Below are 14537 nucleotides of genomic sequence, written 5' to 3' on the forward strand. Positions count from 1 at the left end.
AAATCCCCTGGAGTAGGAAATAGCGACCCACTCTAGTATTCTTGCCTGGGAAATCCCATGGACAGAGGAGCCTGGCAGACCACAATCCATGAGGTCACAAAGAGTCAGACATGACTGAGAGACTAAACAACAACAAAGGCATAAGGTAAGGTGATGGGGACAAGGTCAAAGATAATTCCAGGTTACATTTTATGCATAACTGATAAAATTCAGTTATAACCACACCCAGCACTTAGAAATACATTTACCATCCACTGATATTATCCAGAAGAGAAAAGAAATGTATTCAGAGTTGATTCAGGAACTGTAGGTGTCACATATATTTCTTGACAAAAATGATGAACAAGTTTTTCCTTATTAAAATAGCCTAATATCATTGTCTGTTTCCTTCCAATGATTAAAATGTTCATTCCCTTGATGTTAAAAATCTGCAGTGTCCTGGACCACAGGACACAGACAAGAATGGGACAGCTCTTCTTTCCTCCCGGAATTTGTAGTCCTTCAGGAGAAAAAGAATTACACTGCTGAAGATTTAGTTATACTTGTGTTACAAAAACAACTGTCTATATATTTGTGATAAATACTAAAGAAAACAAAATGCGGGGTATGCTGAGGGTTCCCAAAAGGGGACCCACATGCTCTGTAGGGTCACAAATCATCTAGGTATTCAAACCTGCGTCGTGCAGACAGTCCTCGTTACATGTCCCTGTCCTGTTCATTCCCGTCTTTAACCAGTTCTGTATTCTCAAGTCGATACAAAATCGACTTCTACCCTCTCTTCTCCTTGTCATTGTTTTTCTCTCAGAGGGACATTATCCTACGGCAGTTCCTCACAAAAAGTGTCTTCATTTGCTCAAAATCTTGGTGCTCTACTTGGCTGAAATATTAATAGTATCCCCAGTCCCTCCCTACCTCTTCGTCCTGCTTTGTTTGTCTTCGGAGCACTTCTCGTTATATCATACAGACATGTTTGGTTTACGTATTGTCTTTCTTCTCTACTGAAAGATAAGTTTTATAAGGGCAGAGATTTTGTTTGCTCTCCGTTGTATCCCCACTGCCTAAAATAGTTCCTGGTATGCAGTAGCTGCTCAGTAAATATTTGTGATAATGAATGAATCACTTTATCTTCTCTGGTTTCCAACCCTTCTCATCTCTGAGTCATTTCACTTTTATAATCTGTCCTTTATTTTGAATCTTTCCATCTTGACTCATTCCTTCCCATTTAATTGTGCTCAATCACTTCTAACTTAAAATGTTTTAAAAATGTCTTTCTAACCTTCTCTCAACTCCACTGTCCCCTTCAGCATTCCTGCTCCTCTCCCATCTGCTTTGTCCACACAACCCACCAGGACATCTCTCAGTAAAATCACAGATGACTTCCATGTCATTAGCTGTGATACTCAGTTGTCACCCTCATTCTCCTCGGCCATTTAGCATCCCTCTCCTCCATGATCATGCCATCCTTGTTTTCTTTACTTTTCTGACTCTTCCTCTCCTGTCTCCTTTGGAGATTCAGTTTCCTCCATCTAGCCATCCATCACACATCATAATTCTAAAGTATTCAGTGCTTAGCCACAGAGCCTCCACCAAGGGAATTTAATAAATGCTCAGGGCCTCGATAACCATCTGGACAGTCACTTATAAATGTGTATTTTTCAGTTAATAATGCTCTTCTGAGTTCCACATTCATAAATCCAGAATGCCCACTCGGTTTGTCTTTGGATGTACCTTTGAAAGCACTTCAGAACTCAACATGCCCCAAACTGAGATCGTGATTAGACTTGGTCCAGAAGAGGAGAACCGACCCTCCCAGACCTGGTCCTGCCCATTGCTGCCCTGTCTTAGGGAAGGGCATCTTGGTAGAAAGGCCAGAGAACTGGGAGTTCACCTAGATGCCCCCTTTCTCCATTCCTGCATCCAGTCTTTCATTTGTTGTTGCTGTTGTTGTTTAGTCACTAAGTCATGTCTGACTCTTTTGCGACCCCATGAACTCTTTTGGACAGGCTCCTCTGACCATGGGGTTTCCCAGGCAAGGATACTGGAGTAGGTTGCCATTTCCTCCTCCAGGGGATCTTCCTGAGCTGGGGATTGAACACAAGTCTCCTGCATTGGCAGGTGGGTTCTTTACCACTGAGCCACCAGAGAAGCCAAATCTTTCATTGAGCCTTATCATTTTTTACCTTCTAGATAGTGCCAAAATCCCATCACTTCTTATAAGTGCTACTGTGATGATCATCATTGTCTTTTACAGGCATTACCGCTGAAGCCTTCTAACCAGTTTCTTCAATTCTGTTCTTGCCCCTGTCTGAAACCAGAGTCTTCTTTTTGTGTAATGTCTTATTTTGGAGTTATTTCAGATTTATGGAAAAGTTGTAAGAATAGTACAAACAATTCCCAATTATTATTACCAATTATTGATATTTTATCACATTCACTTTATCACTTCCTCTTACTACATACACATATAGTTTTTTCTGACCCATATGAAAGATACAGACATGATGCTCCTTTGCCCCTTAAATACTCAAGTTCCTGTTTTATAAGAGGACGTTCTCTTATATAACCGCAGCACAATAATCAAAATCCAGAAACTTACATTGATACCATCCTAGTATCTGAGCTATATTGGGCTTCCCACGTGGCACGACGTGTAAAAAACCCGCCTGCTAATGCAGCAGACATAAGAAATGCGGTTCACCTCTTACACTGTTGGTGGGAATGTAAACTAGTACAGCCACTATGGAGAACAGTGTGGAGATTCCTTAAAAAAAACTGGAAATAAAACTGCCATATGACCCAGCAATGCCACTGCTGGGCATACATACTGAGGAAACCAGAATTGAAAGAGACACATGTACCCCAATGTTCATCGCAGCACTGTTTACAATAGCTAGGACATGAAAGCAACCTAGATGTCCATCAGAAGAATGGATAAGAAAGCTGTGGTCCATATACACAATGGAATATTACTCAGCTATTAAAAAGAATGCATTTGAATAAGTTCTAATAAGGTGGATGAAACTGGAGCCTGTTATACAGAGCGAAGTAAGTCAGAAAGAAAAACATCAATACAGTATATTAACACATATATATGGAATTTAGAAAGATGGTAACGAGGACCCTATATGCAAGACAGCAAAAGAGACATAGATGTAAATACGAACAGACTTTTGGACTCTGTGGGAGAAGGCGAGGGTGGGATGATTTGAGAGAATAGCATTGAAACATGTATTATCATATGTGAAACAGACCACCAGTTCAGGTTCGATGCATGAGACAGGGTGCTCAGGGCTGGTGCACTGGGATGACCTTGAGGGATGGGATGGGGAGGGAGGTGGGAGGGAGGGTCAGGATGGGGAACACATGTACACCCATGGCCAATTCATGTGAATGTATGGCAAAAACCACCACAGTATTGTAAAGTAATTACAATCAAAATAAATTTAAAGAAAATTTAAAAAATAGGAGAAAAAAAAAAGAAACGCGGTTCAATCTCTGGGTCAGGAAGATCCCCTGGAGGAGGGCATGGCAACCCACTCCAGTTTTCTTGCCTGGGAAATCCAGTGGACAGAAGAGCCTGGTGGTCTACCGTCCATGGGGTCGCAAACAGTCGGACATGGCAGAAGCAACTTAGCACCTTATTTATATTTCCCAAGCTATACCAGCTCATATTTCTCTGTAATGCCTTTTATAGCAAAAAAGAAAAGTAACTTACTGGTCCAGGGTTCAATCCAGATGACACATTGCATTCAGTCATGTCTTTAATCTCCTTCAATCTGGAAGAGTTTCACAGCTCTATGTCTTTGATGACCTTGCCATTTTTAGGAGTACAAGCCAATTGTTTTAGGTAACATCTTTCAATTTGGGTTTGTCTCATGATTCTTCACGATGAGGTTGGGGTTGCTGTTTTTGGTAGGATTACCACGCAATGGTGGTACATGTTATCAGAGGGCACTTGATGTCAGTTTTGTCCAGAATCACCTTTTATTAATAGAAAGACTGATCTAATCTCATCTCTCATCTGTTTAAGATCTTTCAGTGGATTTTTCATTGCTTTTAGGTTAAGTACCAAGTTCCTCTTGGTACATTTGAAACCCTTCTTGCCTCCTGCTCTTTGTATTCTTTCAGTTTCAAAGACTTTTCTCCTGCCTGGGAGCAGTCTACACAGATTGTTCCTTCAGCCAAGAAGGCTCTCCAACCTTCCCCCATCCCACCTTTGCCTTAGCCTACATACTAAGCAGGAGCTCCTCTCTCAAATCATTTCTGATACCCCTTTGTACATGGGAAGGACGGAGAGATGGTGTTTTTGTTGGTTGAGGGGGAGGGTAGTGTATATGGGATTCTCCATGAAATTTCATTTTAATAACCTTTTTTAAGACGTCCATACTGAAGGCTCGTGAGGGTGATTGGGCTTTGTAGCTATCTTCTTGCTCTATTCCCTCCAAACCCTGCCCCTTGACCCCACTGCGGATGGCTCAGTGATGAAGAACCCGCCTGCCAGCACAGATATGCGGGTTCAATCCCTGGGTTGGGAGGATCCGCTGGAGGAGGAAATGGCAACCCACTCCAGTATTCTTGCCTGGGAAATCCTATGGACAGAGGAGCCTGTGGGCTACAGTCCATGGGGTCACAAAAGAATCAGACACAATGAGGGACAAATCACCGCACGCGCGTGTGCACACACACACACACACAGACACATACACACACACACAGACACATACACACACACAGACACACACTTGCCCCTTGACCCAGTTTCCCCTTGACTTCCCAACATCCAGATCTCATTTCGATCAGCAGAGACTCAAGGGGTCCTGATGCTGCCTAGACCACTCTCGTGTTAGAAAACTTTGTGGCACTTTGTGAGGTGCTGCCTCATCATTAGTAACAGCTTGTTTTCTGTGTCTGTGACTACTTGATCAGTTTTCCCTACCCTGTCAGGATGACAGGCACGTTTTGCTCGTGGTCAGTATCACCAGCCTCTGAGTGCTTGACCCATTAATCAAGACTCAAGAATGAACAAGTGAAGATGAATACCTCATTCTCCCTTCAACACTTCACTAAATGTAGGGGCTGTTCCCTATCCCTCTTTCTGGAAACTCACCCTCTGTCTTCACCTCATGTTCCTGTTCTGTGTTCCACTCTCTCACACCTCTGCACACTGTCACAAGCGCCCTTCCTGTATGAACCATAATACCTCTGCTCTCCCTGTCAGGGCTTTTATTTTATTCTATTGTAATTGCTGTTTACTGTCTCCCTGTACTGCAGTGCAAGCTCCTCAAACTCAAGGAATATTTATTGTCATATCCCTCTACTTTGCCTGTTTTAATCAAGAGTAAGCTTTTATAAATATATTTTGAATGAATGGATGTAGTCATGCCTCTCACTATTTCCTGATTATAAAAGTAATTCATTTTAAAGTAGGAAAATGGGAAAATGAAACATATAAAAAGGAAATGAATTGTGTATCATGTTCATTCTACCTTTCACTATTTTTCTAGACAATAGGTTATTTTTAAAGACCTTAGGTTGTTTATTTTGTTACTTATGGGAATACTTTACCTATTTTTAAAACTACTAAAAAAAATTTTGTATACATATTTTTTTGACTATAACATTTTTTCATGGCACCCTTTTTTTCCGTAGAAATTATTGTTAAATAGTGGGTACAAAGATGTGTTCATCTGTAATCAGACTTTTTCTAATATAATTACCTCCCATATTTCTTTAATGTAGATTTCTGTGAAGAGACTTGTTTCCTTGTTCAAAAAATGTACACGGTCAAATTTTGTAATCATTAAGAACAGAGTAGTACATTTCTTCCTCTTAGGTAGCTTAACATTTACTAGCTCTTCTTGGTTTAGTCATTAACTCAATTGGACCTAAAAACAAAATATTTGCATCTCTATAGTCGGTATCCATTTGCCACCTGGGACTACATTTCTGTGGCCCTTTATCTTTGGCAGTATTGTTACAATATGGTCAGGCTCTTCTTTGAGCATTCAGTCCCATCTACTGGCAATTTCTCAAATCCAAAATAACTCCAGATATTTCATAGAAGTCTTTGATGTTATAAACAATGTTTAGCAACAGTAATACCTGAAATTTTTACTTTTTAAAAAATTATTTTTTAATAAGCTGTAAATCGGTTTTCCTGGTGGCTCACATGGTAAAAAATCTGCCTGCAGTTCAGGAGACACAGGTTTGATCCCTGGGCGAGGAAGATCCCCTGGAGAAGGAAATGGCAACCCACTCCAATAGTCTTGCCTGGGAAATCCCATGGGCAGAGGAGCCTGACAGGCTACGGTCCATGGGATCTCAAAGAGTCAGATGCGACTGAGCACAGTACAGCATACCATTTCTAATCACTTGTTGAGGACAAAACTAATTAAATCAATCATCTGTAATTTGAAGGCTGAGTTGTGTGTGTCCAGTAGGGAACAAACAGGATACAAGTCCTTTGATCCAGTTCTCTTTGTAAAGGGAAGTGGACATTTATAACCTTCTTGTAAAGAGTCCACGTGCATGAAATGAGAACAGTATTGAGACTGGCCTATCATTACACTTTTATTGGAATGCTTGGTTTTTTTAATCTGATCTGATAGTAAATATTTTAAAGAAGTCTCTAAGTGAAGATACACATGTGACTATGAAATGAGATGGGAATTCAACATCTAATGGTAATAGAGTGTTTTTCTGAGAAAACGCCAAGCATTTTAAAAAAAAGTTTTTCAGATACAATTTATGCCAGCCAAATTTGATTCTTCTAGTAGTAATTTTCATTCTCAAGAATGAAATTCAGAATTCTCACTTTTTGACTAATAAAGGCAAAATGTAAACAGAGAATCTAGGCAAAGGGTATGTGGGACTTCATTGTACTTATATTCTTAACAGCTTTTCTGTAAACTAGGAATTATGTCAAATTCTCACCTTTTTTGCTAAAATCAGATGTATATATATATTATTCAGGTTTTTAATCTTTCCTGGAAGATTGACAAATATTTCACATTGTTTGTTTCAATTTGACTTTCGTACCTAGCACCTAATTACAAAGTCAGAATTTGATAAAAATCAGTTTAGCGAGAGGATAAAGTACTATACATTAATTTGGTTTCAGGTTATAGAGTCTTTTAGTCCCACACCCATACTTTGCCCTTTATTTTTAAATTTAATTTTGTGTTGAAGTGCTAAAATCCTTTTGCAATCTACCTTGTACTTCTCACGTGTTTTCTTCACATATCACCTTGGTCATTAAGTTTTTCTTTTTACCAACATTTTTTTTTCTCCCGAGGTGTTTGGATTTTCAGCCTCCAGTCTAATTCTTCTGGTCAGCTCATAGCACTCAGTTAAATTCTGAGCTTGCTAAAGTGAATGATTTCTGGTTCAGATTTTTTTTGATATAACGTATATGTGAAATTAACCTCACCTTCTAGAAATTACTCACTGAGATATGGTGTCATTTTATAACACTGAGAAAAGCTAGCTTCATTTGCCAAAATTGGAAACTCAAGGCACAGGTAACAAGTGACTAATTCATTTAAGCAATGGATACAGAGGTGAACTTGAGCCAAATTCCAGTTTTTATTTGTGGTAAATTCTAGTTGGTAGGCAGCTAAGTGTTTTTGACAGACACCTGACCTCTTTGAGCTTATTTTGTCTTGTGCAATATGAGGGTCCCATTCAGCCTTCCCCTCAGGCCTGTTGTCAAACGCAAGCAAGGTGAAGTCAGGGCCAGTGATTGGAAAACTATACAACGCTGTCGTGTCTCATCCTTATTTTTTCTCTTTATTATTCTTCATAGCATTCTTTGAATTTTCCCAATTGAGGGCAGAACTCTTTGACTTTTTAATGTTCCATTGCCATGTAATTCTTAAACTTGATACCACTTGGTTACTTTTCATCTTTCTGATTATTATTTCGGGTGAGCCTTGCTGCCAGTCCTTTCAAACTGTTTTTCATTTTGTGGAGCCGGTACAGTCACCATGAAATCACTGAGGATTATAATCTATTTAGGATAATTTAATCTTTTGTTTTGCAGTCCCAGACTGTCCAATCTTCCTGGCTGGTCCCTAAAGGATGGAAATGCTTTCTTGGACAAGGTAATGATAAGCTGAAGTGTATCTACACCCACTGGAAAGCCATCTTGTCATTCTGGAGCCACCTGACAGTAATGTGACTAATGGGCTCATTTCTTCCCCTTTGTCTTCTCCCTAAAAACTCCTGTGACCCATGTAGAGTCTTCAGTACTTGGTAATTACTGTTTTTAAGAGCTTTTTAAGGAGTCTCAGTGTTCAGACACAGATCCAGTTTTCACATGTGTAAAATCTAGGGACTTCAGCTGCAAATATACTTTATCACCCCAAAAAGAAAACTATTATTTCTAGAATTGTGATGAGTGTTTCAGTGGCATTGCTTGTTAGAGAATTCCATCCAGCTCATTTCGTTTTGAGGCTGTACTGACTCTTCCTATAAGGAGTGAACTTTTTTTTTTTTAATAACTTTAAAGCCCACCAAACACTGTTGAGTTTTAAACCGCTCTTCTAGGGGTCAGATCATATAGGGCATTGTCAAAAGTTTGGGTCTTCTTTGGGTAATGAAGGGCCACAGAGGGTTGCTGCAGGCAGTGTCATCCTCTGTGCAGACCACTTGGGCTGCAGTATGGAGAATAGACTGAGGAGCCAAGTGTTTCACTTCTAGGCCGTGTGCTGTGGGGGCATGAGAGGGAAACACTTGTTCAGGTAAACGTGAACAAAGGGCCTTCCAGACTATGATCTATGATCATGGTAGCCTGGCATGGACACTCTTACAATTTGTGAAAAAAGAACATGGTTCTATTAACAGGAATCTAGGAATTTGGAGTTCTATTAATGACTTTAATCACTAGCTAGGCCTAAACTGAATGACTCAAATTACTTTTTATTTTTTTCAAGGCTGTTAAATTGTTGCCATTAGATTGTCTTCGTGGTGTGTCATTGCTCAGATCAATTTTTTGGCATTTAAGTTCCATATGAGAGACCAGAGATACAAAACAAAAGTTAAAACTTATCTAGCCAAATTTTCTTCTGAAAAAAATCAGAGATAAAGGAAGATTAGACACTGTAAAGCTTATCCATGCCATTCTTAGACCTCCATGTCATTCCTCCTCTCCCGTTTCATAATTTAAAGACTGAATGTGAGGATCCTTAAAATGATTCATCTGAATAAGGCATTTCCTTCTCCTAATAAATATTGTTAAATAAAGAGGAGCTCTTTTTTCAGAATTAATTCCTATACCTGCCCCCTCACCCCAGCTTCAAGTGCAAGCCAGATGCATGACTTGAAATCAGATTTCCCTCATAGCCTAACTATAAAATTAGGTGACATTCAAGAACCTCTGCACCTGATGAAATTTCAGCCTGTGTCTCCTGCTGGCTGTAAATCATTGTTCCCAGAGAAAGGCTCAGAAGCATCCCATTACCCATGCAGTATGAGCAAGATGACTCGCATGTGTCTGTGGGAGCATTTCATTAGGAGGGCGTGGCGAATAAAACACGGTGACATTGTAAGTGCTCAGAATAGCAAATACGCTGCTCCAGTCCAGGCAAGATGAGCACCTCAGAGGAGGATCTGTCAGGCGAGGTGGACAGACCCTGCTCTCTGTTACATGGCAGGGCATAGGGAATGTGGGGAAGATTACACAACCAATGAAAGGCCGGGCAGTGCTTTGAAATTTCCCATGATTTGTCTTTAATCGTTTTTAATCTCATCCCAAGGGAGTTGGGGGTCTTCTTCCATTAACCATAATTGCTCATTTGTTTTTCACTGGCAGGTATATTGTAATTGCAAATGGTTTCAGTCTCTTTTTGGCTCGGCATTTCACTGGTTAAATGGTAGTCATATAAGGAGAGGAACCAGAGTTTACAGTGGAAGGCAAGAGTAGGAAATGTTCTCTCAAGCTTCTGATAGGAGACTTGTAAAATTCAAAAGGAAGAGAGCAGACAGTTTAATAAGACATTTTCAGGTAAAGATTGAGAGTAAAATCATTCCAACTCCAATGTATAAGTAGAGATATATGAATATACAGAAATTTATGTTCAGTGACTAATGAAAACACAGTGGAACACAATTCCAACTGTATTTTTCCCTTTCTGAGAAAAACAGCCAGATTTCTGTCTTGTACTGGTTTCATTATAGAGTCATAGACAGCTTTAACTTTGGAGCAAAAACTCCTGTGTAGATCTCAGTACAGTGTCATCACGAGAAGACAGCACCTCTGGTGGCCTCCTGGGGCACACTCCAGTCTCTTCAGTGTCCTTTGTCATAATTCCAGCTGCTGGTACTTGAGAGTTTTTTCCTGAAGCTACCCTAGATGCAGCAGTTGCTGTATAAATATCCCAGGTCCCTTGCCTCTGGGTAGAATCACTCCTGGGTGTACGTTTGATACCATTTCTCAGAGTCTCCCTGTTGCCCGCGGTGGTCTGTGGCTATGTGACACATCTATTATCAGCCAGCTTCTTTGCCCTTTATCACTTGCCCTTCCTTCTGCTATTTTTTTTTTTTTTAGCACCTCTCTTATAAGCTTTCACACAACCTTTTCTCAAGGTCTGTTTGTGAAAGAATTTGAAGTAAGACAGGCCTATTAAATACTGTAGGTCATGGGCATTGTGAGGAGTTGCAGTATATAAATATACTGTTTTCTTTTGAATGGTGGCAGGGGTGGGTGCGGGTGGTGATTTAACCCCTATCCTGTATTCTTCATCTCCTTCCTTATTTGTCCCTCAAACCTTGGTAGGAGGAGAAGGGGGTTCCAGTTCATTTATCTGCACTCTGGACTCCCAATCTAATTGCATAACAGAATCACTGGACATGCTTGTCATGGATACAGGTTCCATGTCTGATCCCTTAGATCTTAGGTAAGACCCAGGAGTCTACTTCCATCACTGTTCCAGATCATTCTGATATTGCTGGTGTAGTCCATATAACTATTATTTGGAAAGCTCTGGGTCAGAGTTGTGGAAACAGCATGTGTCCAAACATGGCTTCCTTGAAGAAGCATTAAGAAATGTGCATGCACGCCCTGATTTCTTTAATACTGAATAAAATGTTCAACTTCCCTGAGCTTAAACAAGAACCAGTTGACCTAAATAACCTTCCCGCTTTCCTCCAACTCCAGCCTTCTGCAACACTTCATAGAAAGTTTGGTTTGGGGATGGAATTTCTTTGGCATTGTGTTTATTGACCATCTCTTCCTAGAATTTTTTTCTTTCATGTCTTTTAGGAGCTTAAGGAGTGCTCAGGTCATGTATTTGTGGATTCTGTACCGGAATTCTGCCTACCAGAGGTAAGATGAAAGTGAATCTTATTGTAGGAACAAAGCATTTCTGATCATCTCTCAAAGTGAAGACAAGAAATAATTTTAAGGGGCTGAACTTCTTATTTTCGAATCAAAATGAATCTTATCCTAGGCACTTTGTTATACAACTAAAATTCAGTCATTTAGGAGCTTTTTATATTGTCCATAAATCACTGAAGTCATTCTCTTCCTAGCTCTTTCTATAATCCCCATTGACATTCACACTGGGGCATAGTGTGGAGCAAGGTAAGGAATAACTGAAGTCTTTCAGTTTTGTAATTACAGTCATCCCTTAGTCTCTGAGGGGATGGGTTCTAGGAGCCCCCATGAGTACCAAAATCCACAGGTGCTCAAGCACCCGATATGATGGAGTACAATGAATAGAGTCCACCCTCCGTGTCTACAGGTTTCACATCCAGGGTTGCAGAGGGCCCATTGGATAATGCCTCTGTCTTAGGTTAGCCAGACTTTTTCTAGTCTTGGGTAATTGGGAATTGCTGTTATTCCGCTGGTACAGTAAACTGGAAAACTTCTTGCTGACTTAATAACACATGAAATGTTGCTTGAAATTCACAGATTCTGAACTGAGTCACGAATATCTGTTGCTTACATATTATCATCACAATGAGACTTGTTATAAGTGTCTGAGTCCAGTTCCATTGTTTTAAAGGAAACGAAGATCAGTTTGCATTAGTCTTAAAGGAAACATCTCAACTGACAGGCCTAATCCCCGGAGTGGGCTGGGTGGAGTTCTCAGCACACAGGAGAACTGTGGGGAGGCCAGTAGCCTGTCCAGGTTCCTGGGGAAATCACTGAGAAGCCACCATTCTGCTCTTTCCATGTGCCCTGGGGGTGTCAGTGCCTGTCAAACAGACTTTCACAGTTCAGCGCCAGAGAGAAAAGAAATTGGGTGTGCTCTGTCTCTTAGTTTTGTCCTCTCTTCCTATCTCTCTTTCCATTTCTACAACTTCTGTTGATACCCTTTAGATAAACTTTCTCGCTCTCTCTCTTTAAAATATATGAGGTGACCTTTTAGGACACCAGAGCAAAAGAGAGCGAAGAAAAACAGAAAGGGACGTGGTGATTGAAGTTGGCAGATAAGGGAGTTTGTGGTGAAGTAATAGGAGCAAGGGTGAAGGAGACGACAAAATCCTGAGCTCTTCCTAACTGCTGATAAAATTTTGTTGTCTTCATTTGTCATTTAGGAGCTGGTGGGCCAGTCTCCCATCTGTTCAAAGATTCCTAGTCCCAGGTGCTTTTATTTTTCGGTTTATTGCCTGTGGCATTGACCACTGCAACCTTCAGCTTGAGACTAACAGCAGAAGATCCCTGGCTTGGGGTTCTGGGGTCTTTCTGACTTGCTCTATAGACTCCTACTAAACTTTGAAGTTAGACAGTCACCATTCCACAGTTCACTTTTGCCAAGCTAAAAGCAGCAGTATTATATGTAGAGCCATAGGGGTTTTTTTAACAACTTGCATCAGAATTTGTAGTTTATGACATGTTAGTGAAAGTTGCTTAGTTGTGTCTGACTCTTTGCAACCCTATGGACTATACAGTCATTGGAATTCTCCGGGCCAAAATACTGAAGTGGGTAGCCTTTCCCTTCTCCAGGAGATCTTCCCAACCCAGGGATTGAACCCAAGTCTTCTGCACTGCGGGCAGATTCTTTACCAGCTGAGCCACTAGGGAAGCCCAGGAATACTGGAGTAGGTAGCCTATCCCTTCTCTAGTGAATCTTCCCAACCCACGAATCTAACTGGGGTCTCCTGCATTGCAGGCAGATTCTTTACCATCTAAGCTACCAGGGTAGCCCATGACAAATTAGTAGTACTTACTGTTTTAAGGGAAACCAGGGCATTGTACAATCAGGAGAAAATAAGAGTCTTTGAATCAGGAGAGAGACTTACTACACAGTCCAGCCTTGGCTGACTTGTGGCTGAGCCATACAGAACTAAAATTCTAGTCTTCATGGAATTTACACTCTAGTGCCACTACTTGAAACATCTTTGTATTACCCCAAAATCTGCACCACAGACTGTGCATAAAGTCTAGGACAGTATAGTAAGCAACCAATAAATTATGATTGTTTGATCCAATTCATGGTCTGTAGAACCCAAGTGTCTGTATTGGGCTTCCCAGGTGGCGCAGTGGTAAAGAATCTGCCTGCCAGTGCAAGAGACGCAAGAGACACGGGTTCAATTCCTGGGTCAGGAGGATACCTGGATGAGGAAATGGCAACCCACTCCAGTATTCTTGCCTGGGAAATCCATGGACAGAGGAGTCTAGCCGGCAATAGTCCATGGGGTCCCAAAAAGTCAGACACATCTGAGCACACAGGTGCACACACACACACAGAGAACCAAAGTGTCTACATGCAAGAAGTTTAAAAATAATCTTTATGGGATATCATTGAGTGAAAGTAAATATGTGTGTATGTGTGGATAGATACACATATATACACACACACAGTTTGGATGTTAAATTTATTTCTCAGAAAATTGTTTATGTAGGCAGTCTTTGATATATATACAGGCGATACAAATATATATATATATATATATTTATCCCCCAGCTGTCCTCACGAGATTTCTTATCATTCTAGACTCTGTGGGCTGATTGTCACATCCTTAAAGAGAAATTTCAAGTATACCTACCCAGTTTCTGTAGAGGTAGAAGGAAGGGAGGGAAGTTTTTGTCCTTTACTGTTGCTTCAACTCTCCTTCCCTTGTTTTGTTCTGTACCTGTCACTGTGCTACTCTGTCTTAACCTTCTCATTTGTTTAAAAATGGTCCTGGAGAGGAGGTGAGAAATAGGACCAGTAGACCTTCCTTCGTTATGTCAGGATATAGTCTTGGAAGTGCAGTACACAACATGGAGTTAAGTTGTGGTCCTTAGACATTTTATTCACACAGATTGCCATCGCCTTGGCAGTGAGTAGCTTTTGACTCTAATCTCCTTTCTGTCCTAAGGATCTCAAGCTGATTATGCCTTGGTGGCTTTATTAAATCAATTTACTTTACACATAAAGTCATTCAACCAGAAAATACCCACAGCCGAAATGGTGCGCTGTCTCTGTTGTTTGCAAAGATGGCGCAGACATCTTTGTTACTTCTACGCTGGGGGGGGGGGACACAGTAGCTCTGTGCCCCAGCCTCCTAACTAAAACTCTTTCTTGAGTTACCCCATGCTGTCTGTACTG

The 14537-nt window shown here is 40.7% G+C and overlaps 1 protein-coding gene across 3 annotated transcripts in view; it reads left to right on the forward strand.

Moving 5' to 3' along the window:
* The window catches only part of INTS9 (integrator complex subunit 9), a 116992-nt gene that overhangs the window by 36986 nt on the left and 65469 nt on the right, over positions 1-14537 (forward strand). For 2 of the 3 annotated variants that reach the window (XM_081496169.1, XM_081496189.1), the window contains exons 3-4: positions 8042-8102; positions 11261-11323. In XM_081496169.1, coding sequence (XP_081352295.1) covers positions 8042-8102; positions 11261-11323 — 124 coding nt within the window. The remainder of the gene's footprint in view (positions 1-8041; positions 8103-11260; positions 11324-14537) is intronic. The other variant, XM_081496178.1, reaches the window with a different exon arrangement.

This window comes from Giraffa tippelskirchi, chromosome 1 (genome assembly GCF_054371585.1).
Source record: "Giraffa tippelskirchi isolate mGirTip1 chromosome 1, T2T-mGirTip1v1.2.pri, whole genome shotgun sequence".
In the NCBI taxonomy this organism is placed as follows: Eukaryota; Metazoa; Chordata; class Mammalia; order Artiodactyla; family Giraffidae; genus Giraffa; species Giraffa tippelskirchi.